The sequence below is a fragment of the Falco cherrug genome, chromosome 4 (assembly GCF_023634085.1).
Source record: "Falco cherrug isolate bFalChe1 chromosome 4, bFalChe1.pri, whole genome shotgun sequence".
Classification (NCBI taxonomy): Eukaryota; Metazoa; Chordata; class Aves; order Falconiformes; family Falconidae; genus Falco; species Falco cherrug.
Window position 1 is genome coordinate 56,992,209 of NC_073700.1, and position 25,568 is coordinate 57,017,776.

The window sequence follows — 25,568 nt, forward strand, 5'->3', positions numbered from 1 at the left end:
AATATCGTTGAAATGTGAGTGATGAGAGCAGCTCAGTGGAGCCACTTGGGACTGGTCTTTTGTGGAAGACTAAGACTGAACACCTCTGGACACGATCATTTAGTTTCCAGCCAAACACAGTGTGTGAGTGCAGTCATTTTCTCACAGCAAAAATAAGAAACCTTACAAAAATTTTCATGTCCTGTCCCGACACGATGTCTTAGTGCAAGCAAGCGGAAAGGGTTTCCTTCTCTGCAACCCAGAGGATCCATTACTCAGAGCTCTTAAACAGTGTCAGCAACACGTCACGGGCACTGAAGGCTGTCTGCAGCAGCAGATCAGAGACAGAAATCTCATGTCTCTATGGCAGAGAGTGACAGCAGATGCTGCCTTTGGGAGAGGTTTAGTGAAAAGGCTGCCTCAAAAAAGGACATGGATATACAAGAGATTCCATGTTGCCTCTGCATATTTAAAGGGGAAAAAGCTGAGATTTCTCCATTTTATTCTCTTCTAACTCAGTAATGTTACTGTAATTTTTATTCAATTGTAGCTCTTACCAGGAAACAATAGGTAGTCGAAGTAGGAAAGATCTAGAGGAGGCATTTCTAGGCTGGCAGGGAAAAAAAATTAAAGTGTCTTTCTTTTTCTTTCTTTGTGAGATATAGTTATTATTGTCTAAATTCTCAACTGGCATTAACTGACTTGGCTCTACTGAAGGTGACAGAATCACTTATTATATTCTCACTTGTGTGTTTCATTTAATTCATTAAACATCAAATGTTCTTTTTCAGTTTTCATTGCTTCTTCTGAAGACTACTGCAAACAAGGATATGCACACATTTTGCAATGCTTCAGCACTCCTTTTTTTCAGCGTTCAAAGCCAACTCACTTAAAAATTTGTGTTTGACTACTGATATTCAATGAAGATTTTTCTTAGAGTGTTGTTGAGTGTCTGATGTTGGTGGCTGACACCATAGATTTATATAACTTCAAAACGTATAGCAATGTATTCTCCTTTCAACATGCAGTACAAGGTTGCTATCCTGTGCTGTGGAAGTTTGATTTGTATCAGCATAAAAACTGATATTTAAAAAAAAACAAAAAAACTTGATTTTCACACTGAGACACACTCTGCTTTCTCAGGAGTCAATTTCTTTTTTGGGTGGCATTTTAAAAATTGCTTTGCATTATTTGTATTACTACTTTGCATTTCAATTTGTGGGAATATTCTGCTTTGGTAAAAAATAGCAGTGCCTGAAACACTATGGGTTTTTACTGGGAGAAAAAAAAGTTAAAAGCTGTACACATTGAACACACTCTACATGACTGGTGATGTGTCTGAAATGGCTGGATATTACAATAATCATCCTATCTGAAGGCAGTTCAGAAAACCTTGATTCTTCCATCTGACAGGCAGAACATCAAGCTCAGCATCTGCCAGGACAGAAGGTATTGCTCTGTTATCAAAACACTGCCTGGAACTTGGTCTCTCACAATGTCTCTGATCTCTGACAAAGTGCTTTCACAGTCCCTCTTGTTCCAGCCATCTCCAGTTGTGTTAGCTAGAATTTGCACCGAATCATACCAGGTTCATCTCTACGTGAAGCATAAGGAGAACAGGGAGAGCTGGCATTACCACAAGTTCTACTGAGAGCTGCTGCTCCAGATGATAGTTAGGTGGTTCCCACCTAATAAATTCCCAAATACTATAGGGCTCCAGGACGCTGACCATGTCCTTAATCTCATATTCTCTTCCTGTGATACATACAGCAGTAAAGCCTTTGCATATTGCTCTATGTCTTCGGTTTCTAATGGAGCATATCTTATGTTTGGAAAGTACCTTGTGATATGCACAAGTGTGGGGTCTTTTGTCTAATGATATTGCAGCTTTCTGGGAGAGAGGGTGGCTCGCTGACCTGGCATCTCTCCTACCACACGTTTCACTTGATGCAATTCAGTACTTACATAGTACCACTGAGAGCCTTCTTTTTCTCTTCTGACATATGGAGCTAGAAAATTACTTGTAAAGAGTCTCAAAGTTTGATGAGAGCCAGTAAAATGCATGCTATCTGCATGCCATTTAATAGGTGAATCTGCAAGGCACACAAGGAAAACCTTTTCCTGGCAGAAATAGAAAAAAATGTCATGACCCCAGATTACAGCGGTGAGTGGAACAAAAGGCTGAGTTTCTTAGATTAAAGATTTAGTCCTGGCAGGGGGTGAGTGCAAGGTCAGGCAGAGTAAGCCATCGGGAGGGTGCTTAGATGGCACACGCTGGTGTCATTCAGCCAGTGTCAGACTACGTAACCAGAAAAAGTGGATCACCATCACAGTATTACCCGCAACTGTAACAGGAGACACTAAGTTTATGATCCTTAATTGGGAGTAAGTGCCAAGAGAAATCATATTTCAGCACTAAAGTCCTGCTTAGGCACCTGATTCCAGTCTATTCCAAATATCTGAAATGCTAGGTGCTCGTTTGCTGTTGCAGCTCAAGCTATGGTTAACATTTTCCAGTCTATCCTTTCAAGGGAAAAATAAGGTTGCAGGGATCGTTGGTATTGTGAAGTCAGCTTCTACCTGTTCCCTGTGTTTTCACCCAGTGAAGGAATTTACCACTGAGGATCTGTGCTCTTAACCCAGAGCATTCAATATGTTCCCGTTGAAACCAGTTTCTTCATGCTGAAGCCGTCTATGATGCATTGCACACATTTCATACATGCATTTCGTGTATTGTCTTTCATGTTTTGCAGCGCGTGTCCTGAGGGATATATATGTCTGAAGGCCGGGGAAAATCCTGACCATGGTTACACAAGCTTTGATACTTTTGGCTGGGCGTTTCTCTCTCTGTTCCGTCTTATGACTCAAGATTATTGGGAGCGTCTTTATCAACAGGTATGAGATTGTTTTATTACTATTAAAAAGTATAAAATAAACACATTGTCTTGTTACAGTTCCCATAATTAAATCCCATAATTAAAGACAAGAAAGAATTGCTGGTTATTAGGTAAACTGTGCTCTGCCTGTTCTGGAGAAAACCATCAATTTTTACAATTAATTTATTGTCTTAGGAGCGATGATACCAGAAGACATTAGGCTGAGTGCTTGGGGAAAGGGGGGAAAATTGTGCTGAAAAATACTTTGAATGGGTAATTCACCTGAATCTAGATGAAGCTCATTACTTAAGAAAGATCAGCACATCACCACTTAATCATTTTATTGGTGGCTGGTGTAACATGAACTAATCTTTTGAATCCAGCTCAGAAAAGGACTAGAGAAGCACCTGTGTGCTTGGCATTTCTGGTTTTGCAAGGCATGATAATGACCACACATTGAGCAAACGGCAAGACTACCTGGTACGTATCACTTTTCCTTGGTGCAAGCTTTTTGTCACGGACACCTGACAGCCACAGATGGAGTCACAGTCAACCTACAGTCACGTGTGCGAGGTGCTCTGCTAGTAAATGTTTGGTTTAGTGTGTATTTCCATGACCTGTGCGTGAACTCTGAAGAACTGCGTATGATGGCTTGGTACTGAGTGATACACTCTGTCTGTGAAGCCACTGAAGATTTACTTCTGCATCTCAAAGTGGCCAAAACCAGAACATGCTCGTAAGGAAACCAAGGGAGTTGGTGCTGACAGGTACTACTCCGAAGGTACTGAGGTAGACATCTTCAAAGGTATTAGGGATTTCAGCTTCACATGTAGCCAGTTATACAATTTCATTTCAAGAAAGTGCAAAACAATGAAACTGAAGATTCTTTAAACAACTCTATTGGCTTACTTGGCACAGAGCTGCATGTACAACTGTGGAAGACTGAAACTGTCATGGAAAATAAGGACATCACGCCTTTTTATTCTTTGACCCGATAATATCACACAGGGGTTTCTATCACTAGCATCAAGTCACTGAACATGAGACATAGCTGTAATATAAGCTCAGCCTGGTACCCTAAACTCCAGTTATGCCTAGTTCTGGTGAAGAACCAAGCAATACAGTCAACGGCACCCAAGGCTGGGTGGTTCTTATGCTGAAGCAGATGCCTAAATAATATTCAGATGAGTTGCACCCTAAAAGTATATTTTTCTCCCCACTGACTGTAAAGGACCTAGACTGCAGACATCTAAAGGGATACAACGTGAATCCTGCTCGGAGGGTTTCTGTGCAATGGGCAAAAAGAGATTGAGCTACGTGGGGGAAGCTTTCACCACAGCTGATTATAAGACTATCTATTCTAAAAGAAAAACAGTGGAGATATTTAGTAAAGGAGGAAAGCATTCTTCTTTTATAAATGAATTTTACTGCAAGGCATATAATTTTTAACTAAGGTTTAAAAATTTATTGGTGTGAAGATTATTTCCTTACATGTGATTGTTGTTTATCATCAAAGGGATTCTGTTTGGGCTGTTAGCAAAGGCTGAATTGAATCATATTGTAAATCTAAGTTTAAAAAAATATATTAATATTTTTATTATTATTTTCTTGTAAAAGACATTGTAAGCAAGTGTTAGTGATTTTACTTTTGTACTTACAGACTCTCAGATCTGCTGGGAAGATCTACATGCTTTTCTTTATGCTGGTCATCTTTCTGGGCTCGTTTTATCTGGTGAACCTGATTCTGGCTGTTGTGGCCATGGCATATGAGGAGCAGAACCAAGCCACTATTGCTGAAACAGAGGAGAAGGAAAGAAAGTTTCGGGAAGCCATGGAGATGTTAAAGAAAGAGCAGGAGGTCAGTAAACTATGTGACATGATTAGCCGTGGGTAACTTGAACAGATGGTAATCTGAGATTCACATTCCCTTTATTTTACATTTATATGGTAACCCAAGTAAGACTCTACTTGAAAGCAGTTTAATGTTTATTGTCCTAGACAAAGTTATTACAATTCTCTCTAAAAGAAAAATGATGTCTCTTCCTGCTAAGATTGGGGCCATTCGGAGTTTACATATCCAGAGCAGTACTGGTTTAACTGTACCACATCTGTCAGCAGAGGAATTTATATTGGTTGGCATACAAGACATTTTAATGATGGTATAATATATCTGCATCTGAGCACAAACCAGCTATTTTGGTAGCTCAGCCATAGCCCCAGCTGAGCCTGCTTCTACCACCACTTCAGCTCGTGTTCTTTCCCTCAATGTCTCATTCAAACTGCCATGAACATCCAACTGTCCGATAATGAAGATAAAGATGTAGGATAACCTGTTTGAAGCACATATGACTTCCTTCCTGAATAAGCAAACAGGCAGATCTTGAGATTAAGCTTTAAAATTATGCAGAAGATACGGATTTAATGTTACGTCCTAAGTTTAAGCAAAATAGGGAGGCCAAATGGTGGATGCAGCTGTATAGCCTTAATAACACTGGTTAATTTGCATGTGGTTTGTGTGGGGTAGAAAGCCTTTACTAAACAGCTGAAGAGAACATTTTAGGTGCTGTGAACAAGAAGACAATAAGAAAATTAGTCTGAAATAGCACATAGCACTGTGGTTCAGAGAAATAAATCCTTGATACACAATATAAACTAATATACATAATTTTCTTTTGGGTACATACAACTTCAGGGCCTAATACAAATCCTATTTAAATCCTTGGAAAGAAAATAGAAAATCTAATTCACCCTTAACAAAGTGCTAGTAGAGGCTTATACATCGTTTAAGTCCTTTAAAAGATCTTTTTTGATGGTTTAAGTAATAGGTAAATGCAATTTCATCCATGTACAGGCACTTTGAACAGAGTAACTTTCTGCTGTAACCTAAGGGACCAAACTGAGCTCCAACTCCTACCTATTTTATACAAATTTTCATGTGTTTTGACTCCAGCTGAGCTCTTCCTAATAACAGTCAACTTTGCTCCAGCTGTAATTAAAGATATTAAAGAATTTTCTTTTGAAGGCTTTGATTTCGGTTAAGCCTGTATGTACACAAAATGGGAACATTAAGCCCTGCAAGTCAGAATATGTCAAAATGAAGGTTGCTTATGAAAACCTAAACTGTGCCCATTTGTCTATATGCTTTATAACACAGTCATTTCTTCAGCCAGCCATGTCTCCTTTTTCCTGTGCCCTGTTCAGTGCAAAGGGCGGGCAGTGCATGACTCAAGAGCAGCTCTTTGCTTTCTCATCATTTGTTCTGTAGCCTTAGGCCAGCTCGAGCAGACTTCCCAACTCAGGTATTAAAAGCCAGCTTCAAAGACAAAATGACTAACAGCCTCAGAGGTTTTTCAGTGCCTCTTGTCAATGCTCAGGCTCGGTGTGATTCGAAAATACTTGTTTGTATTTGTAATACTCCTGGAGAATTATCCTAATCTTATGGAAAGGAAATTTAGGAGCAGGGCGACTGGGGTCCATTGTGTTCATTATTGAAGCCCAGTAATTCTGCAAATCAACCCTCAATGCTTCAAATTAGACATCTGGAAGAAGAGGCTCAGGAAAGTGAATTGGGTGGCTGTACCACATAGCTTTGAGGTCTCCTTCTCAGGTGTCTCGCTCCAGAGCTACTCAGATTTGATCTTGCTCTCCAAGCCTTTATCAAGATCCTGGTTTTAACTTTCTCACTGTACCGCTAAGTTCTTGCCTCACATCCTATCTCCCGCATAATCCCTGTGTCAGGGCCCGTGGGGGCTAAGCTTTTCTCCCATCCTTCAGCCACCACCCGGCCTTGCCAGACATGTCTGGTCCCATACCACTCCCCGGCCCCTGGGAGTTACGGTGGTTTATGGCTTGCAGTGCCTGAGGGGCAGGACATGGACCAGTCACAGGAACCCAACCAGAAAGGGAAGATAGGCAGGATGTGGGGACATCCTCCATGCCCTGAGAAACAAATTGCTCCAAATCCTTCTTCGGTAACTGAGAAAGGTATGGAGGGCAGAAGCATTTCAGCCCAAGCAATAGTTAAGAAAATGCCAAGAAGTTGAAGATTAGCTTATTTTGCAGTAAGAGTACAGCATGCTTAGCAGCATAACCTACAATATTTTCTAGATCAAAATATGATGGCAATCAGAAAGGAAAACCGAAACTCTTTAGACCAGCTTTTGCACTGTGCAGTATAAAGACAGCAGAAATATAATTGATAGGCCTGCTTGGGGACTGTCTGTCAATTTACACGATTGGTCTAACACATTCCTAAACCTGAACTTAACACCAAAAGACTTGCTGAATCTTTATGAAGAGAAAGCACTTCAGCATCGCAATTAAATCAATTGACTTAAAAAAAAAACAACCAAAAAACCCAAACAGCCTAGACCAGTGCCTGAGCCCTCCTCCTCTCCGCTCTAAGCAGCTTGCTCACGAAAGGTATTTCCCACAGGAATTAAGTTTTGCTGTGCTCTCAGCTTGATAAGGTACCGCTACTCCTTGAAATACATGATTGATTCTTTACATGGCTGTTAAGTGCCTTCGCTTTCCTTGGACTGATGCCTGTGGGAGGAAGGGAGTATTTTGCCGCGGAGAGCTGATTGCCTGTTTGATTCTAGTGCCTTACAGACAATAGCACTGAGGATTCATCCGTTCCTCCTCTTCTTGGGAACCTGGAGAGGCTTTTTTTTAAAAAAAATAATTCACTCACTTTATGTGTTTTGGCTGGGGGTTTGCAAATGGGCTTGTCTCCAGGCCATTGATGTGTGTACCACTAAGACGCTGGCACCTCAAAGCCTGACCTGGTGCTTTGTGCCCAAAGCCCCCCCCGGCTCCTCCTGCCTGCACCAGGGATGAGGACCCAGTGCAAGGGTGCAGGCTGCTGCTTCCTCCCTCCACCTGTTGCTTCTCCCTCCTGGCTGCCCATTTCTTCCAAGACTGTGGCTCTGGGTACTCAGGCTTTTGCATTCGACTTCTGCTGGGTTTCTAGCATTTGGTCTGTTATCAGTCAGCTCCTGTAGCAATCCCACCAGATAACCAGCACAGCACTGAAGCACATGGCAAAGCAAAGTCCACCTTATCTCCATTTAAGCCCACGGTTTTCTCTGTGTATCTCAGATCAGAGCTGCCTGTGCTGGTGCTCGGGAGAAGTGTTTACAGAAACGTGCCAGCTGAATTGCTTGCAGTTCCTAGCATCCGTCTGTGATAGGGGAGGAAAAATCCCTGCAGCCAGCTTGGCTGCCCTCCTGTCCAGCCCTCCCAGTTCAAGGGGCTGAAGTTCAGCAGGGGCTTAATCTAAGGTCCCTAAGCTTGACATTTTTTTTTCAGCTGGCACCAGAAGTGTTACTTGAGAGATGTGCACCCAGTGTACACCCACAGGTGTGTGCACACAGGCTGTTCCTGTCCCAAAGTGTTGAAGGACCTTGTGTGTGAGCTTCGCATAAATCACATTATTTTATGCAGCCATTCCTAATGCTCCATTATCCGTTCTGGGTGGCAGACCCGCTTGTGTGCATTTGTACTAGGAACCTGTCTTGCTTGTTGTTTATTTTCCTACAGGTAAATGTAGAGGTTAGAAACAAGTTAAGACCAGTTCCAGCCACGTGAGATAGTTTTACAATTCATGGCCACCTGAAATTTTTAATTTATCTTCTACACAACCTTAAAACTTAAAATGAAAAATAATTGCTAAGTGGAGTAATTATTAGTTCTCACTGACATCCTTAACTCAAATAATAAATTTTACGCCTTCTACCTGTTTCAGGCACTAGCTGCTAAAGGAATTGATTCAATGTCACTCAGCTCATTGGAAATGTCACCTTTAGCATCCAAAAATGCCAAAGAAAGAAGAAATAAGCGAAAGAAAAGGAAATCTTCGGGGGCAGAAGAGTATGGGGAAGATCAAAGGAATCCCAAGTGTGACTATGATGACGGTCAGAGGAGAATGGTAAGCCGCGGTCTGAAATGTCACTTACTCCACACTGCGCTTTGCTGGCTAGGCCAGGCTCTGAATAGGCAATTAAGGCTGAAATGTTCAGCTGTAAAGAAAATCGGATATTTAATATCATGGCTGACCTACAGACAGTCTGTGTTAGAACAGTGAAAGGGGATATGTTACCAAATTTTTTTCAAAATTAATTAAAAATGCCCATTAAACATTTTTACAAATCTGTTGTTTCAGTTTTGGGGTTGATTTGTGGTTTGGGTTTTTTTCCCTGCTTCAAGATTACCCACAATCTTGTTTATTTTCTTTAATTTCATTCATCTGATTATATCTATCCTATCCCTACTAGAGATAAAATATTCTTAGAAGAAACCTGCAAAGCTTAAAAAGAAAAGGGAGGAGGAGGAAAAGAGGAAGCTTGTCTCTGAGAGCTTTATAAATGCTATACAAAGACGTTATTAACATTTTTATATTCCTTTGCTAGTTGCCTTCAAGTCAAAACTTTGTGGCACTTGTTTCTACTTTCTATTGCAGGGGGAAAAAATGGAGTGAGACTGTTGTTAAATAGGGTTTTATGTAAATGTTACTGACATGCATGAATATGAATTTGCACATGCCGTATGTATCAAATGATCATAAATAGCTTCAGATAATTAGTCTTTGCTTAACTGAGGGCAAAGTTTAAATCAGTTTATTTTGTTGTTTTGAATAGCCATGTAATGGGCTAAGTCTTTTTATATTTTGTTGTCAGTGAATTTAGGGATGTTTGGCAGCCATAAAAAGCTCATAGAAAAGTTGTAAGTGATGTAAGTAAATGTGACCAATTACTGACTCCCCAGCTCACAAAATTTACACAGAGATAGATTTCTGTAAATTACATGCATTTTTTAATCTAATAGTTTTTGTTGTTTTCTCATTGGTGGAATGGGTCGCGTTACAAATCACACTTCTGTTAAAGCTAGAATTGCTCTTTAGCTTCATTCTGGATGGGTTTCAAGACACCATGTACCAGAATGACCGTGGATTGGAGCTGCACATTGTTTCTTAGATTAATATTTTGTGTTTTCACTTTTTGCCCCTGGATGTCATATGCATGAGAAACATGGGAGACACATTTCAAAGCTCATAGTAAATCTTCTCTGCAAGGCTGTGTCTGGCATGGTTGGAGGGAGTAAAGCTGAGTCATCACTCAGATGCAATCTGAGCAGCTGGAAGTGTGTTGCCATCAGAAATCAGTCTCAATGACTGTGCCATGGAAACCCAGGCATGGATTTCTGACCAGTTAAAATTTGGTAGCAATCCAAACGGATTGTTTTTAGTTAGAAGGGGCCTGGGGTTTGTACTCTTCCTTGTACCAGGGTCACAAAATAGCATCATTACATAACTCAGTAGTGTAAGCTACTGTGCAAAATGAAATCAGGCTTCATTTGGTTTGTCTGGTTTGTGGATGCTGTGAAGATCTGACCTCTCTTCATACACACTTGGCTCATGAGAAAGTTCTGAAGAAGCTGACAATTCTGTACAGGCCATAAAATCAAAAGTATTTCTGCCTAAATGCTCTTACTCCAATAATTTCTTCTTCAGATATGAGGGAAGGGGATAGGCTTGAATTTCTTACGCATTTTCTGAACATCCTTTTTACTCTGCCAGGGTTTAGGTTGTTTAGTCCTTGGCTATGTCTTCCTGATGCTCTGTCAGAGTTGCACTCTCACTAGCTGACATCAGAGTGGATCCTCAAGGCTGATAAAATTTGAGTGTGAGGGAGACTCCTGTGTGCTGAGGTTACTTACCCCTTAAAGCAGCCATATGCATTGGGATAATAATTTTACAGAATAATAAACCATATCCCTCTCCTTGCTCTCGTTTTTTTTTTTCCTTTATCACCTTCTTCCGTCGTATTCTGCTTCTTCTTCTTCCCTCTTCTTCTCATTTCCCCTGCAGTTCATTTCCTGCCCTGTTTCTTTATCTCTTCTTCTCCCACTGCAACGTTCCTTCCCTAGCTGTTATGAAGATCACAGATGTGTGATAATGCAGTAAACTGGAGCTGGATCCCCTTCCCTGCTCCTCTTTTCCACTCCTTGTGCTGCCTTCCCGGGTCCTTCGGCACTTACCAGACGGGGGTGGGGAGTAGAAGCAAAGGAAGTATCACACTACGAGGTGAATGCCACCTTGACCCTTCCTGTTTCAGTACATCTTTAACTGTCAAGTATTAGACAAATACCTAATGGCTAGGAATGACTGTTCAACCTCTTAACTTTGCAAAGGTTGGCTACGTGTAATTAAGTCTTTCTCTGAAGCACTTGATTTAAAGTGGAACTTACTGCTCTCCCCAGACCTTCCTTGCTCCTGAAAACGTGTTGCAAAATGTTGTTTCTCTTTCCCCTTTTTCCTTTCTGGGGGTTTCTAGACTCTCCTTGGCATTAGTTATGGTCCCAGTGCAAACTTGGTGAAGCGCAGAACCAGCCACGGAAGCATATTCAGTTTCCGACTCCGTGGCAGAGACACTGGCTCCGAAACAGATTTTGCCGATGATGAGATCAGCACTGCTGGGGAAAATGAAAGCCACCGGGGCTCTCTCTTAATTCCAAGATCTGGGAGGCGTCCAAGCGTGCAAAGTCAAGTGAGCCATAGTTCTCACCCTACTACTCCCAACTACACCCAGACGGGCAAAAGGAACAGCTCAGTGGATTGCAATGGTGTGGTTTCCCTGATAGGAGGAGGCACCGGGGCACTCAACCCAGACCCTACTTCTCCTGCAGGGTTACTGCTCCCCCCAGTTATTATGGAAAAACCTGGGACAGGCGACCTGGTGAGTACTTTATAACTTTTGTATGTGATTCACACTCTTGTTTCCTTCTAAATGTTGTTGGGATTTGCTGTAATTTGTACACACGATGTGCAGTCTGCAGTGAGAAACCCAGACCCAGCGTCCTAGGCAGGGTGGGAAGGCAATGGGCTTGTGTCTAGTGCCGTGTAAGAGGTTCACAACTTCTGGTGAGACTTAACTGTTCAGAGCTGGCTGGAGGCAAATACCTACGTCTTGGGTTTGATATGAATTTTCTTTCCTTGTAGGGACATTTTTTAAGTTAGTTTCGTTTGACATTTTAATATCTGACTTTGTCCAGTGGCTAGAAAATGATGTTTTTAACATGATTCGGTTTGAGTCTTACCATCTTGGGACTGCTTTTTCTCCCACTGGTTGCTATCTGTTTGCTTCTAAGCTCTGGTATTACGTATAGCTACTGTGAAGGGCTGTTCTTATGGTCCAAAGGTAGTTCCCGGAAGGGTTTAGCATCCAGTTGAAATAACACCCAGAAAAGATGAGCAGATGATCAACACACTTCAAGCCTTTTTCAGATTGTCAGGATCTTTGCTGCAAAGCACCACTGCTGCAAAATATTTAATAAGGCTGTAAATAAACTCTTAAGACAAATAACATTAGGACCCCAGGATGAATTCACTTGGAAAACCATGAGATGTTATTTTGAAAATAGCTGCTATGCAGGCAGGCAATTTGGACAGGTTGCCAGTTTGATGTGGTGGGAATTTATCTCTTAATGTAGATAATCTGCACTGGAGCTCATCACCCTCAACAGTCTTTAATGCAACAGAGGTCTAGTCACTACCATCAGTGTGGGCAGGATTTATTTCATTTTAGAGATTGAAAATGGGCCAGAATAATCTCTCTCCCTGAAAGTGCCTCTTTCTGTTAACTTTAACCACAAGGGGAGCCCAAGATGTAGAAGAATTATCAGAGGTGTCTTAAGTCAGGTGAGATGAAGTTCAAGCAGAGCAATAAGGTGCCAAAACCAGGTTGCATCGGTGGGGAAATAAGCAAATGTGATTCTAACATGTATTAGGCAAGGCATTTCCTAAAGAGAAAGGTGAGCGAGAAGGATCCCAGCCGTGGTGTCAGATTATCAGTAAATTGAGAAGTAGCTTTTTTAGAGTCAGGCGGCTTCTTCCCTTTCAAGCTTTGGACAGAATTTTTTTCCTCACCTATCCAGGCTTTCCCTGTAGTCCTGCAAATAGACTCTCGCACTGTACATGAGAGGAGAGGCCATGCTGCGCGTGGGAAGCTGGTTGGTGTGAGAATTATCTCTTTTGCTGACAGTTTTGAGGCTGTTACTGCTTTTTCAGATGTTCACACCTTCGTTCATTTAGGACTTTGGTAATCCCTTTTTTACTCTCTGCAGACAAGGAAAACCAGTCCTGAGAGCAGTCTCTAGACAGCTAAGCAACAGAAACACTATTTGTAGATAGTGGGAATTTTATTGGACTTAGCTTGGTGGGGGAAAAAAAAAAAAAGCAAGCAAGAAAAAAAAAAGCCCTGTGCATTAAAGAAAAAAAAAGTCTGAACCAAAGTAGAAAGGCCTCAGAAGATGAGCACTGGATGTCCCTCTTTTCTCTGTAAGGAAAGCAGCTCTGCAGGCTGCTGAGGATCTCCTGGATGCCAGAAAAAGCTTAACAAAGCACGAGAGCACTTAGCCTTTCACAGGAAATAATGGTATGTTACAGGATTGGGTCCTGAGGTGACAGGGAGGCTTTGAGCTCTGCCGGCATTTCTTTTCATTTGCCAGCTTCCTGCCTTTTAAAAAAATGGATGTGGAAAACTGAACAGCCAGGGTGGATGAGCTTGCTTGGCAGCTCCCTGGTCATCTAGGAAATAACACCCAGGCGCTATAGTAACAGATGCTCATTCAGTGATGCAATGTGAAGGATGTTGTGTCTTCTGCAAAACAGGTTTGGTATCTAATCTATCCAGAAAATGTGAGCTGGAGTTAAAAGCTAATTGGCAAGAAGCCCATTGCTGTACAGATGTATTCACTACAGGAACCATAAGCGCTGGGCACAAACGTGCAGCCTCAGCCGTGGAGTGCAGGCAAAAGGAAATAGCAAATCCAACACCTCAGTGTGCTGGGAGATAAATCAACATGCTTCTGGGCTTTTTGTTTGATTATTTTTTGCCTTTTCCATGTTTAAAATTTGACACTGAGTTTTTTCTTTGTCAGCAGCTCTGGCTTCTTTTTGTAGAATCTTGGTATGTTTGGAGGAAGCAAAAGAAAGATGTTGCAGGGTGAAGCTGAAGTTACCTCATTAACCGCATTGACCCTGCTGCTGTTATTTATTTTATATGAGTGTAAGCCCATGATGAATAAGGACCCACTTATGCTGTTGTATCTTCCCTGAACAAGAAAAGAAGGAGCAGTCCATAAAAAGCTATCACTGTAATATGCATTAAGCCCTGACATGCAGCTTCCTGAGGTGTAAGTGTGGCTTCACTCATGTAAACACAATGTCCGAGTTGATGGAGCTGGCAAAACACATTTTACAGCATTAAGTTTTGAAGATGCATTTGTTTAGGTCCCTCTGTGATGCTCAGTAGTATCAGATGAATGTAACACAGACCTGTCTGATTGCTGCTGAGTGGGGAGACCATTGAACCCTGGTTTGGGGAAAGCCTGGAAGAACACTTCGGATTTAAAAGGCACAGTAAACATCAAATAAGATCTGACCATCTCTGGTTTTGAGTTTCCAGCTTGCAGCCCTTAAGCAGACTATAGTTTCAGCAGATGGTTTCAAACTAGGACCTCCTAAGGGTTCTCAGGGAAAGCACAAAAAGTCACTAGCACTTTTGAGAATTTTAGCCTGATAGGTTTTAGCAACATTCAGCCCAAAGATTTCACCCCAGGCAAAGTAGTTGGAACCACGATGAACAGCTTTCATGCCTTTGTGTCATTGCAACTGCTACCCTGTGCCCCAGCCAAGGGCTGTGTGCCCATGGGAATGGCTGCGGGTGGCAGCTGAGCTGATGTGAAGGCATCTGTGCAGCTTGTGCCCTCTCCCCTGGGAGAGGTGGCTACAGCACATTGTCCTGCTGTTCAGGCTGGTGACTCAGATGCGTGTTCTCCTGACACTTGGCTGCAGAAGAGCATGTAAACTCAAAAATCCAGTTTTCAAATGGTCTTCACTTGGCCTTGGCTGCCTTGGCACAGATGGAAGTGAGTGTGTTCCCATGAGAAACCAAGTGTGCTTGCACTTTCCATCTCCATCCCCTAATCTCTGAATACAGCTAGTGAAACAGGAGAGATCTCAGATAATCTCAATGGATGGTGCTTAGGCCCATCAGCCTTGTCAGCTGGGGCAGTCTGACTGGTTAGCAGGCTTGCTGGCCATGGGTGGCATGGTCCATGCAGACAGGCATCCATCCGTGCACTCCTCCTCCATCAAAGCGGTCCTACCAAGTCACCAGGGCCTTCAGCGCACAGTCTGAGTAAGAGGATGGACATCCCATCCTCTGCAGGGAACCCATGCATATCTGCACACTTTGCTGCCCCCATTGATGTTCCCATGCCACATAAAAGCACTCACAAGGAGTGGTGGCAGCGTTGTTGGGGGGCTGCCCTTGGCAGCACAGGGGGTTACACGGCAGTGTTCAGGCTACAAAGCCCACTGAGGTCATATGAAGAGCAAAGTAGTGCAATATGAAATTACAGTCTGCAAACACCCTCCACAAAGCTGGCTCTGGGTCAGGCATCTTCACCTGGATGTGAAGAGCAACAGGCATTTAAGTCCAAGGGGTGCAGGGAGCTTGTCTTAAGAAACCCACCGTAAGTCCTAGTCACTCTCCTGGAAATCTGTGGTGTATCCTGCAGAGGACTGGGTCAGGGCCACTCCTGTTCTCCTACCAGTTTTCTTCAAGTGGTGCAGCTGCTGATTTCATCAAACTTACCCCAGTGTAAATAAGACAGAAGCAGAACCTGGTGACTGTGCTTAAGTTCCTAATGGTTTTTGACTTGACCTGAGATGCAGAGGTTTGAAAAATGATAAATTTTTTATGCTCCTGCTGATTGCTGGGCTGGGAGTTTGGGCTTTCACCTCTTTTAGAGAAAGTCTATACATTATGTAAGTAACTTCAGGGCATGCTACAACCTAAAGTTTCTGCGCATTCCTGAGGTATTTACTTGTAGTTATGTATTCTTCTGTTGTGTCTTGATGTTTCTTAGTTAAGAGGCTAGAGTAACATCTCCCTTCACAAGGTATTGATCTGTTTAAACAGAATTGGATTAAGTTAATGAGTTGTTACCTGGAGCTCAATTTATCGTGGGATCTGATGAGGATGAGTAAGATGTCACTCGTTGTCATTAAGAATTTCTCAAGGGTTAAGAAATGCACGTGACAGCATCCCCTCTTGCCTCCTAAAGCCAACTGGAGCCCTTTCTGGAGGGGAATTGCAAGCTTTTTAGTTTATCCTGACTTTCCAGTTATTTTTGAGATTTGAAGGGGCAGAGGAACGGATGCGGGACTGAGGAGGTGGTTGTTTGCAGGTGGGCAGCTGGCTGTTAGCTGGTGCTCCCACTGCTTCGCTCTCCCTGAGGCATCTGCTCATCAGAGCTCCCCATCAGCCCAGGAGCAGAGCGGTGCCACCTGTGACATGGCTTTGGGATGGGCAACGAGGCTGAGGTCGGAGCTACCCGGGGTGTCCCTCTTACACTTACAACTCTTCCTAAATTTCCTTTTGGTAGCACATATGTTTTGTTTTGTTTATTTATTTATTTTTTTATTTTTATTTTAGGAAACTAGAAACGCTGAGTATTGCTAGCTTGACAGGAGTGAAAACTAGTGGGGAGTGAGCCCTTAAGAAAGGCCAGGCTGCTTATCAAAGTGCCAAACTAAGGATTTAGAAGATTATCTTTTTTGTCTTCATTATTTTAAAAATCCCCAAAACAACAACAACCAAAAAGACCTTGACTTTTGCTGTTGCTGAGCAAAAAAAGCTGTTTTGCTGACCGCATTGGTGTAAGGTTTTCTTGTTGATCCTAAAACTGCCTGGAGGTAAAATTACTTTTTTTCCCCTTCTTGCTTTGCCACAGGACTGGTGAAAATGGAAAATGTTAGCAGTTTCCATGCTCAGAAAAAAGGTCAACAAAACAAGCCATCCAAAAATTGCTGCCAGTGTAGACAAAAGCGAGCTAGCCCTCTGCTGCTGTCACACAGAGAGTTGTCACCGTGGCTTTAGATTCTGCTCATTTCAAACTTTGCTTTAGCCCATCCTAAGCCTAAACCAGTCAGATTTGACACAAATATTGCAAGCTGCTCCAGTTTGTGGTGCATCTCTTTAAATAATCAAGCATACTCAAAATTGAATGGCTTCTTTTTAAAGCTGTGCTCTATTATGGTCACCTTCAATCTCATTAAATATTTGTGCTAGTGCCTTACTGGGTCCATTGTTCATGGTGTGGCCTGTCCACCTCTTTTTCTGCTTGAAAAGATTTTTACTGTACAAGGAAAATTAAACTTGTCCCAGTTCCCAAATGTGGTCTTTAAAATGCTGCCATGTATAAGCACATCTTCACAGAACAGTTTTGACATAGCTCAGAAGTGTAGGCACTCAGAAGAAAATAATTCTGCAGTGTTATGCATCTTCATTTACATGTAAATTACTGAATTGTATATTTGTCCCTATAGAATTTAGCTAATCCAAAGGAGAAACATTTCCAGTCAATCAGGGAGCAACACAAATAATCTCACCCCTCTGGAAGTGCCCGTGTTTTAACTCCATCATGAGTTCTCATCTGGGTCCTAAGGATATTCCTTGCATAACTGTAGGGACTGCTGTTATTTTTGCTTAATTTCTATAGGAATATAAGTATGATGAACAACTGCGCCTGTATTCTCTCTGTGATGATAATAGTCTTTGTCCCGCTCCTGGAGATGCTCTCTATCTCAGAGTGCAAAAGTTGCTGGTTCCTTGCGTGACTATTAACTATCTCTGTACTAAAATTAATACATATATATATAAAAACCCTCTCACATATCTATTCTTTACAAAGAACAAAAGTTCAAGAACTTCCCTCAGTAATTTCAAGATTTTTAAGCAAATCACCTGGTTGGAAACTTTATTTCCTGGAAAAAATACTTGATTGTAAACGGCAAGCTGGCTATGTGATAGATTAACAGCTCTGTTGGGAAAGAGACTGGTCCTCCTGCCAAGAGCACAGCAGTGTTCCTTACACCCCACCATTGCCAGAGCCTGTGTCCTGGCTCCAGGGATGACCCTCTGCTGCCTGCCGGCTGGCAGGGGGAGCTGGGCTTCAGGCAGCTGGGCGAGCAAGCGGCTGGCACTTACAGCAGCGTTTGCTCTGAGCATGGGCCAGCAGCAAATTTACCCCTCCAAGGTGAAGGAAGGAGCCATCACAAGGCTTCTTCGGAAATACCCCTGTGTGTGTGGAGGTCAGCGACTGCTAGCAGTCCCCTTGGCTGCAGCAGAGCTCCTGAAGTCCTGGGGACCGCTTCTCATGACATGGGTCACAGCACTGAGAATGCTGGGCTGGAAAGAAAAAGAGTGACTAAAAAACTTGTTGGGTTGAGAATACTGCATCAAACCTAGGGAAAAAGCCAGTTCCCTGCTTTTTTCCCCTATTATTATTATTGTTGTTATTATTGTTATCATCATCATCGTTATCATAATTATTATTATTATTGTTATTTATGCAGGACATGCCAAACCTTTTTAACTTGAATTTTTCATTTACACGCCGGTTTAGTTGAATAAAAAATCAGGAGGAATGAATCTCTGAATGTTTTTCCTTTGACTTTTTACCTCTGCAGTGAATTGTTTTTGCACCTGTAAAACGTGGCTTTCAGAGAAAGGCCACCAACCCATAACTTTTGCAAAAGCACTTCTGCCTGCATAAAGGGGAATATAGTATCCTTCCTGACAGTCAGAAAACTGGTACTTCTGGGGATGGGACTACCTACAGACATGCTGCTGGTACATCCTAGGCTTCCAGTCAGATGGGATGGGAAGATTGTACAGTGTAAGAGTTAGATGATCCAGAGGAATTTGAGATTTGGGGTTTTGTTATGGTTCATTCTACAGACAGAGGGAACTGGAAGAGTCAGAGTTTTATTTGGCTTTTTTTCCCCCTTTTTTTTCTTTTACGTTTTTATTTTATTCTACTTAGAAATTTGTCTCCCTCATGGTTTTTTATCTCGTCTACTTATTTCTTTTCAGCCCCATGTATTTGTTATGTACTCCAAACTGGTGTAAACGATTATGCAATTTTGTAGATGCTTTCTTCATTAATAAAACATTTGTGGTTGTTTCTTTGGTTTTTATTGGATATTTTTAAGGCGAAGGGCATCAAGTGAACTAATGCATCTGAAATACTGTTCCTGGTTTCCCCAGCTCCTAAAGCAAGGACAGAGAATTTTCTTGTTATGTTATGCACAAGCAGGAGTCTCTTTGAATAGGTTCTGATTACACCTCTGCTTTGGAGATGACTGAATCATTAACTGAATGGACGAGCCGATTGTTTTAACAAAAGAGAATGTTTTAGAAAGGAAAAAAAAAAATAAAAGCTGTTTTGAAGCATTACTGCTTTCTTGGCTTAGCTAATGTTTTAAGTGCTTGCTTTAATGTTTTAAGTCCTTACTCTTCTCTGGTCTTGCAGCGATTGGTATTTTTAACTACAGTACTTTGAAGTGACCTGGGACCAGTATTCTAGCTATTATTTTCGGTGTCAACCTGTGGCCCAGCATCTGTGTCCTTTGTGACCATCTGACAAGGGGATGTCCCCTGCCCTGAAGAGGTCACACTCCAGACAGACAGCTCGTAGGGCTCCAGCGCTTTTTCCTGCCATTCTCACAGAGTTGCCTTGCTTGAAGAGCAGTTTCGGTAGAGAAATGGTGAAGAGGAGGGATCCTGAGTCCCTCTGTGTGCTGGTGGCAGAGCTGTGGAGTTGCTGCCCATGGCATATCTTGGTTGGCATCCTGGGTGCTACTGGGGGTGGTTAGGGCCATTTCAGACCCAAGTGGTGAGAAGATCCAGAAGACTGAATCCAATTCCTGTAGCTCATTTGACTATGGAGAGGCAAAAGCAGCTACTCTGACATCTCTATAAACCAGGAGTTATCATCTTCATAAGGATTTCTTCTCCTTTCACATTTCCTTGAGCTATACTGCAAGAGCCATCAGTACCCATCTATCTACAGTGCATCTCTCTTGCTTACATAGTGTATCAGAACTCACAGCCTGTATGCTTGGAGGAGCAGGACAGGCTGTTAAAACATTTATTTTGTGAGAGTGAGTGTCTCAACCAGGAGGCCTGTGACAGAGAATGATGATGAACCTGGCTTTCCCAAATCCTTATACCTCGGCCCCCACCTTTCCTTCTGCCTGTGGGAGAACTAGAGGAGTAAAGCTAGTGGGATTTGTCTCTGTATAAAGTGGGACCTCTTAATAATAAAAGTCTTAACATCTTGCTCCTGTGAGCTGACAATATAAAGTATTTATTACAGTGTGTGTCTGCAGCTATACCGTGTTTCTGGCTGACTTCTGAAACCCAAGCCTTCAAAAAGCATAAAACTAATTTAAAATGAAGCATTAAATAAAGACAGATTGGGAGTTCTGTTTTTCTGGTATTCTGTTTCTTTGGGTTTGGGGCTTTTTAAAAAACTTTTCCATGAGAAACATGAAAATAAGAGAGCTTGGGTTATTTTTTATTTTTTCCTAAGAAAAAAAAGAAGCTGAGATTCTCCCCTAATTATGGAGCTTCAGAATCCCTGACACCAAAGATCACCAGAATGACAATGTGTTCCTGAGATTTGGCAGTGTTTCAGAACAAGAGAAAACATGTGTTGAGGAGTCAGTTTGCTTGGTATGATATCAGAAGCCTGTAATGGAGCTGTTGCCCACACCCCTTTTTCACTTCTAGCCGTATAATTAAACAGTTAACACATTTCAGAAATAATGGATTAATTAATGTAATTAAGCAGGGCTTCTTTCACAAGCAAAGTGCTTGCTGAAGCAGCACTGCTGTTTCTCTGGCATCAGAAGCATTCCTTTATTTTCACCTGCATCTTTCACTGGAAAACGTGAAGGTAAAGGGCAGGACAAAGTTTCCAAAATTGCTCAAAGTGTCGTTTTAAAAAGCAGTACTCTGTCAGCATGTGTCTAATTGGGAAATCAGTGAGCTTTGGACTTTTCAAATGGGAAAAATAGTGCTTAGTCAATTTTGAAAATGCTACCATATCTGCCTTGGTTTTGTTCTGCTGATCCAATGTGTTCATTTAAACAGACCTCTCCCTCAGATGAGGCAAGCAAGAAGCAGCTTTTAATGCCCCACCGCCCGTCGGTGGACCACTCGGATGAACCCTTTCAGAGGCAGAGGGCAGTGAGCGCTGTCAGCATCATCACCAGTGCCCTGGAAGGTAAGACATGTCTTTAGTTGCCCAACTCAAAGCCATATGCATCTTGATTGGCAGGAACAAAGTGACACCTAATATTAAACAAAGAACAAAGAACCCTAATATTAAACTCTCATTGTTTTTCAAGAAGGCATTATAGAAAGTTATTGCGACCCCTATGACAGAGGTAATGTTGTAACAGAAGGCAAAATAATAACTGCCTTACCCATGGACTTGTAAAAATCCTGAAAAAAAATAATGCTGGCCATATAACCAAAATCAGATCTGATAAGATTTTGTGCTCCCGTGGCATTTGATTACACAGGGCTAATGAAGATGCAGGGTGGGGGAGCACCAGACTGGGTGACTGTAGGTACATTTCTATCTCATCTCTCCAGAGCTGATGCAAAGCTTGGCATGTGCAGTCACCAGCTACATGAAGAACTTCCAAGCTGTGGGGGAGGAAAGTCTCCTCCTTGCAGAGCAGCTAATGGGACAGTTTGGTGGGTGTTTGAATCCCACTCTGAAATTTAAGGATGCTCAAAGGACCCATTTGTCCATGCAAATATTTCCAAGCAAATGTTTCCATTGCTCATTAGGCTGCTCATTAGGTGAAAGGGATTTCCCTTCCCTTTCTTTCCACATACAGGAACTTTGCACTTCTCTTTCACAAATTCATGGATAGCAAGACAACAACTTACAGCAAGACTTCACATTTTAGGTTCTTTACATGCAGCATGAAAGGGCTCCTTACAGTTCCTCATGTCTCCTACATTGTAAATTGAAACAAGATACGAGGCAGCAGCTAAGAGTATAGGAAAATGTTTGTCAAGAGCACAGTGTGGAGCAAGGGAAATTTCGGATTCTCCTGCAGCCTCACTGTCTGTGTTAGTGAAGAATAGAAAGGCAAGGCAAGCCAGAGGGGCTTATCTGGGAGATACCTTGCAGAAAGGGACTGGACCTAGCCCTTTGGAGACAGCCCAACATGAAACCACAAAGCCCTCCTTCTTCCTCAGCTTTTTACCATCGCCTGTGGTTATATTCACCAGTATTGTGCCCAGTAAAAATACATATATGTTTAAATAAATAAGGAGTTGTATTCTTAATAGGTAAATAATAACTTCGATGTATTCCAGTGTTTAGTTTACTTCACATATTATTTGTTCTCTGAGGGTTTTTTAGCAATTAGCTTTGTGATTGATTTGCTTCTTTGCAGTGTGTCAAGAATGCCTAAAAGGTCTGAGTTGGACCTCTTATTTATGTAATGGTTATTTCTATTATTTCTTACCACAGAAACAGAGACCATCAAGTCTAGGGTAACTCAGAGGATGTACATATTTAGCTTCATATGGAAAACTGTTTCAATCCTTATCAAAGGTTTCCTAACTCCCAGGCTTTGATTAGTCATTGAAACTGAATACGTGTTAACAAGAGGAATATCGAATAAGAATAAAATGTATCACAGGCTTTACCTGTAATAATAGCTCTATAATTTGTGCCGAACTGCGAAACAGCCAGACCAGTAATCCCTTCCCTTTCAGTTACCTGGTTTCTCCTCTCAGCTCTTGGGCAGTCATCATCTGGCTGTTTTTCCCCAGACATTGTAAAGCCTTGCAGACAAGGAAGGACCTAGGCTTTTTTTCATTTAAAAATCAGAGTAAAAATACCTCCAATACAAACTTTGACTGTGTTTTTCTGACCATTTTTTAAAACAATATAAAGTAAAAGAAAAAAAGTTGAGTCCAATTTTACTCTTCCTTTAGCAGATTTTTTTCAAAAACACTATTAAATCTGTTGCAATTTCCAAAGATCACCTATGGTGGGAAAGGATGTGGCTTCTTAATTGATTTAAACCATTTTAATGCCACATCACTGTCAAAACAGGACAATCACACTTTCCTCCTTCCCTTGCTGTGCTCTTGCAGTTTGATTTGACTGTACAGTTGGTGTTCATTTGGGTCAACCGGTAGAACCAGCTCACTGAGAAGGTCCAGGAGCACAAAAACTGGCAAAAGGACAGAGAAATAATATGTTGGTGAGGGTGAGAGGGATGAAACTACCCCTTATAGCAGCGACTTGGGCTTAAAGGGGCTTGTGTCCTGTGAAGCCTCAGGAAAAAGTCACTAATTTGATGTGTCCACCACGTAGGTCCCCAAATTAATAACAGTGGAATAAGCAGGGTTGCTGAGGAGTGATTATGAGGGGTATGGATGTAGTCAGGTGTTTTCTGGATTTACCTGGAAAATTAGAACGTTTAGGAAGTGACTCCCTAAACTATTACTTTCAGAGGTGGCTTTCCAAAAAAATGCAAATTTAGGATTTTGCATTGAAATTGTTTGGGTATGGATGGTTCTCACATCCTTTTAGAGATTTACCTCTAAACGTTCTGTTTGGAGGCTGGAAAGACATAGTTATTTCTCACAAGCAGTTTGGTTTGCCAGAGATCTTGGAGCTGTGTAAATGCCTGTGCAAAACCTGTGCATGTAGGATATCATCTGATACTTTGAAAGCTTGCTAGAAGACACCTAATACTGTAGTTCTGTTGTGCAATGAAGAAAAATGCCCAGAGAGTTCATCCTGACGTGAGAGAGGAGGCTGTTTATAAACCGATTGAAATAACAGCCTTGGCTAAAGTTTTCCTGTTATCAGTGCAGGTTCTAATTATATAGACTAAAAATGTTATACAGCATTCCATGCCCATAAAGGAATCAGAAAAGGAAAGCATTAAGCAATTCCGCTAATCATTATCATTCAGTCATTAACTGTCTTTTTTGGCTTTTCTATTTCACCGTTTAGCGCAAATTATACTTATGAAGCTATTTCAATTCTTTTGTGCTCAAGGAAAATGAACATATAAAGGTTGTATTTTAGGTAATATTTTAAAAGCACCTTTAAAAAGCACACTGGAGTTTTAGTAGCATTTTCAAAGTGACTTATGGACTCCCCTGATTTTGTATGTGGGCCTTTCAAAAGAAATCAGATGCTTAATGTGGTTTTGGATTGCACATCAAGAACAGAAACCCTATTGATAACCAGTGATGATCTGGCTTGCAAGTGCTTAAATCAGCTCTAAATATTGGATTTAATCTCTTTCATCTCTTAACTGTCTTAAAAAGTGTTAGTTAAGATACTTCTAAAATGTGACCTGAGGATGAAAATAACGTATTCTACTCCAAGTTAAATGAAGGCATTGTATTCTTATCCATTTGAACTTGGCAAAATGGAAAACAGAGTAAAAATCTGAGGAGATATATATATATATATATATATATATATATATAAAAAATACTGGACTTTACATATTTAGTGTGATTGTCCCTTTATGCTTGCAACACTTTTAAAAGGTTATTACTTTCAGAATAGGTCACTGTCTACTAAGTGCAGATCAACTGGCAAAAAACCCCGAAGTGTGTAGTTTGCCAGCCGATTAGGAAAAAAATACTTTTATCCTAAAAAAAAGTTTGGGGTAATTCAGGGGTCTTCCTCTATGTTATGAGTCATTTTAAGTGTTCTTTTGTCATATAACTCGGTGTGAATTGACTGTTACTTTACTGCTTGTGACTTAGAGCTTGAGGAATCACACCAGAAATGTCCTCCCTGCTGGAACCACTTTGCTGTTAAATTTCTCATTTGGGATTGCTGCCCACTTTGGCTTTTAATCAAGAAATTTGTCAAGTTTGTGGTAATGGACCCATTTACCGACCTCACCATCACCCTGTGCATTGTGCTGAACACGCTTTTCATGGCTTTGGAGCATTATAAGATGACGAAAGAGTTTGACCACATGCTTTACATAGGCAATTTGGTAAGTGAATGCAAACTTGAAGTGCTACCTGAGATGTGTTTGTCACTTTTTAAAGTTTTAGCTGCCGTTTGGGAAGACCCTATTTTGATATGCTCTCAGCGTTGCTTGGCCTATGACATGTCATAGAATCAGAGAATTATTTAGGCTGGAAAAGACCTTTAGAATCATAGAGTCCAACTGTAAACCCATGTCAAGCAAGTCCACGTAGTCACCTCTTTCCAGGGGTGAAGAAAAATGAATGAAGGACACAGGTCTATTTTTATTAAACTGACATATTCTAATGTTATTAGTAACCATTAAAGCCATGTTTCTGGGCTGTTCCTGATAGTTATCTACTTTGTATCTGTTTAAGGAAACAAGATAAGAGAAAGGTTAATGAGGTTTATTTGGGATTTCTGGTAAAGCAATGATAAGGCTGCAGTTCTTTGTGACTAATAGTGACTTTTAAGTTAATAAAAAAAAAAAACCAAACAAACAACAAAAAAACCCAACAACAAACAAAAACCCAAACAAACTACAAAAAAACCCAAGGCAAGATCTTGGAGGGAAATAGAGTGGTGTTTGATTGTAGCTGGATATGTATGCAGGAAGGTGCCTATGGTACATTTTCTGTATGTCCTTGTATGTCCCTCTGTGCCTCCCTGCCTTGCCCAGCAGTGTATGCTGGGTCCCATGCAAGCCCCCAGGCAGAGGGGACATGGAGCAAAGAGTGACTGATGCTTTGAGGGGAAACTCTCCATGTGCAGGCTGGAGCAGCCGGGGATAGAGCTGCGAAGTAAGCAGAGACTGCA

The 25,568-nt window shown here is 41.6% G+C and overlaps 1 protein-coding gene across 3 annotated transcripts in view; it reads left to right on the forward strand.

Moving 5' to 3' along the window:
• LOC102048607 (sodium channel protein type 5 subunit alpha) overlaps positions 1 to 25,568 on the forward strand; it is a 217,677-nt gene that overhangs the window by 90,311 nt on the left and 101,798 nt on the right. For 2 of the 3 annotated variants that reach the window (XM_055709512.1, XM_055709510.1), the window contains 6 exons: positions 2,733 to 2,874; positions 4,516 to 4,713; positions 8,602 to 8,784; positions 11,189 to 11,590; positions 20,864 to 20,996; positions 24,539 to 24,777. In XM_055709512.1, the coding sequence (XP_055565487.1) occupies positions 2,733 to 2,874; positions 4,516 to 4,713; positions 8,602 to 8,784; positions 11,189 to 11,590; positions 20,864 to 20,996; positions 24,539 to 24,777 (1,297 nt within the window). The remainder of the gene's footprint in view (positions 1 to 2,732; positions 2,875 to 4,515; positions 4,714 to 8,601; positions 8,785 to 11,188; positions 11,591 to 20,863; positions 20,997 to 24,538; positions 24,778 to 25,568) is intronic. The other variant, XM_055709511.1, reaches the window with a different exon arrangement.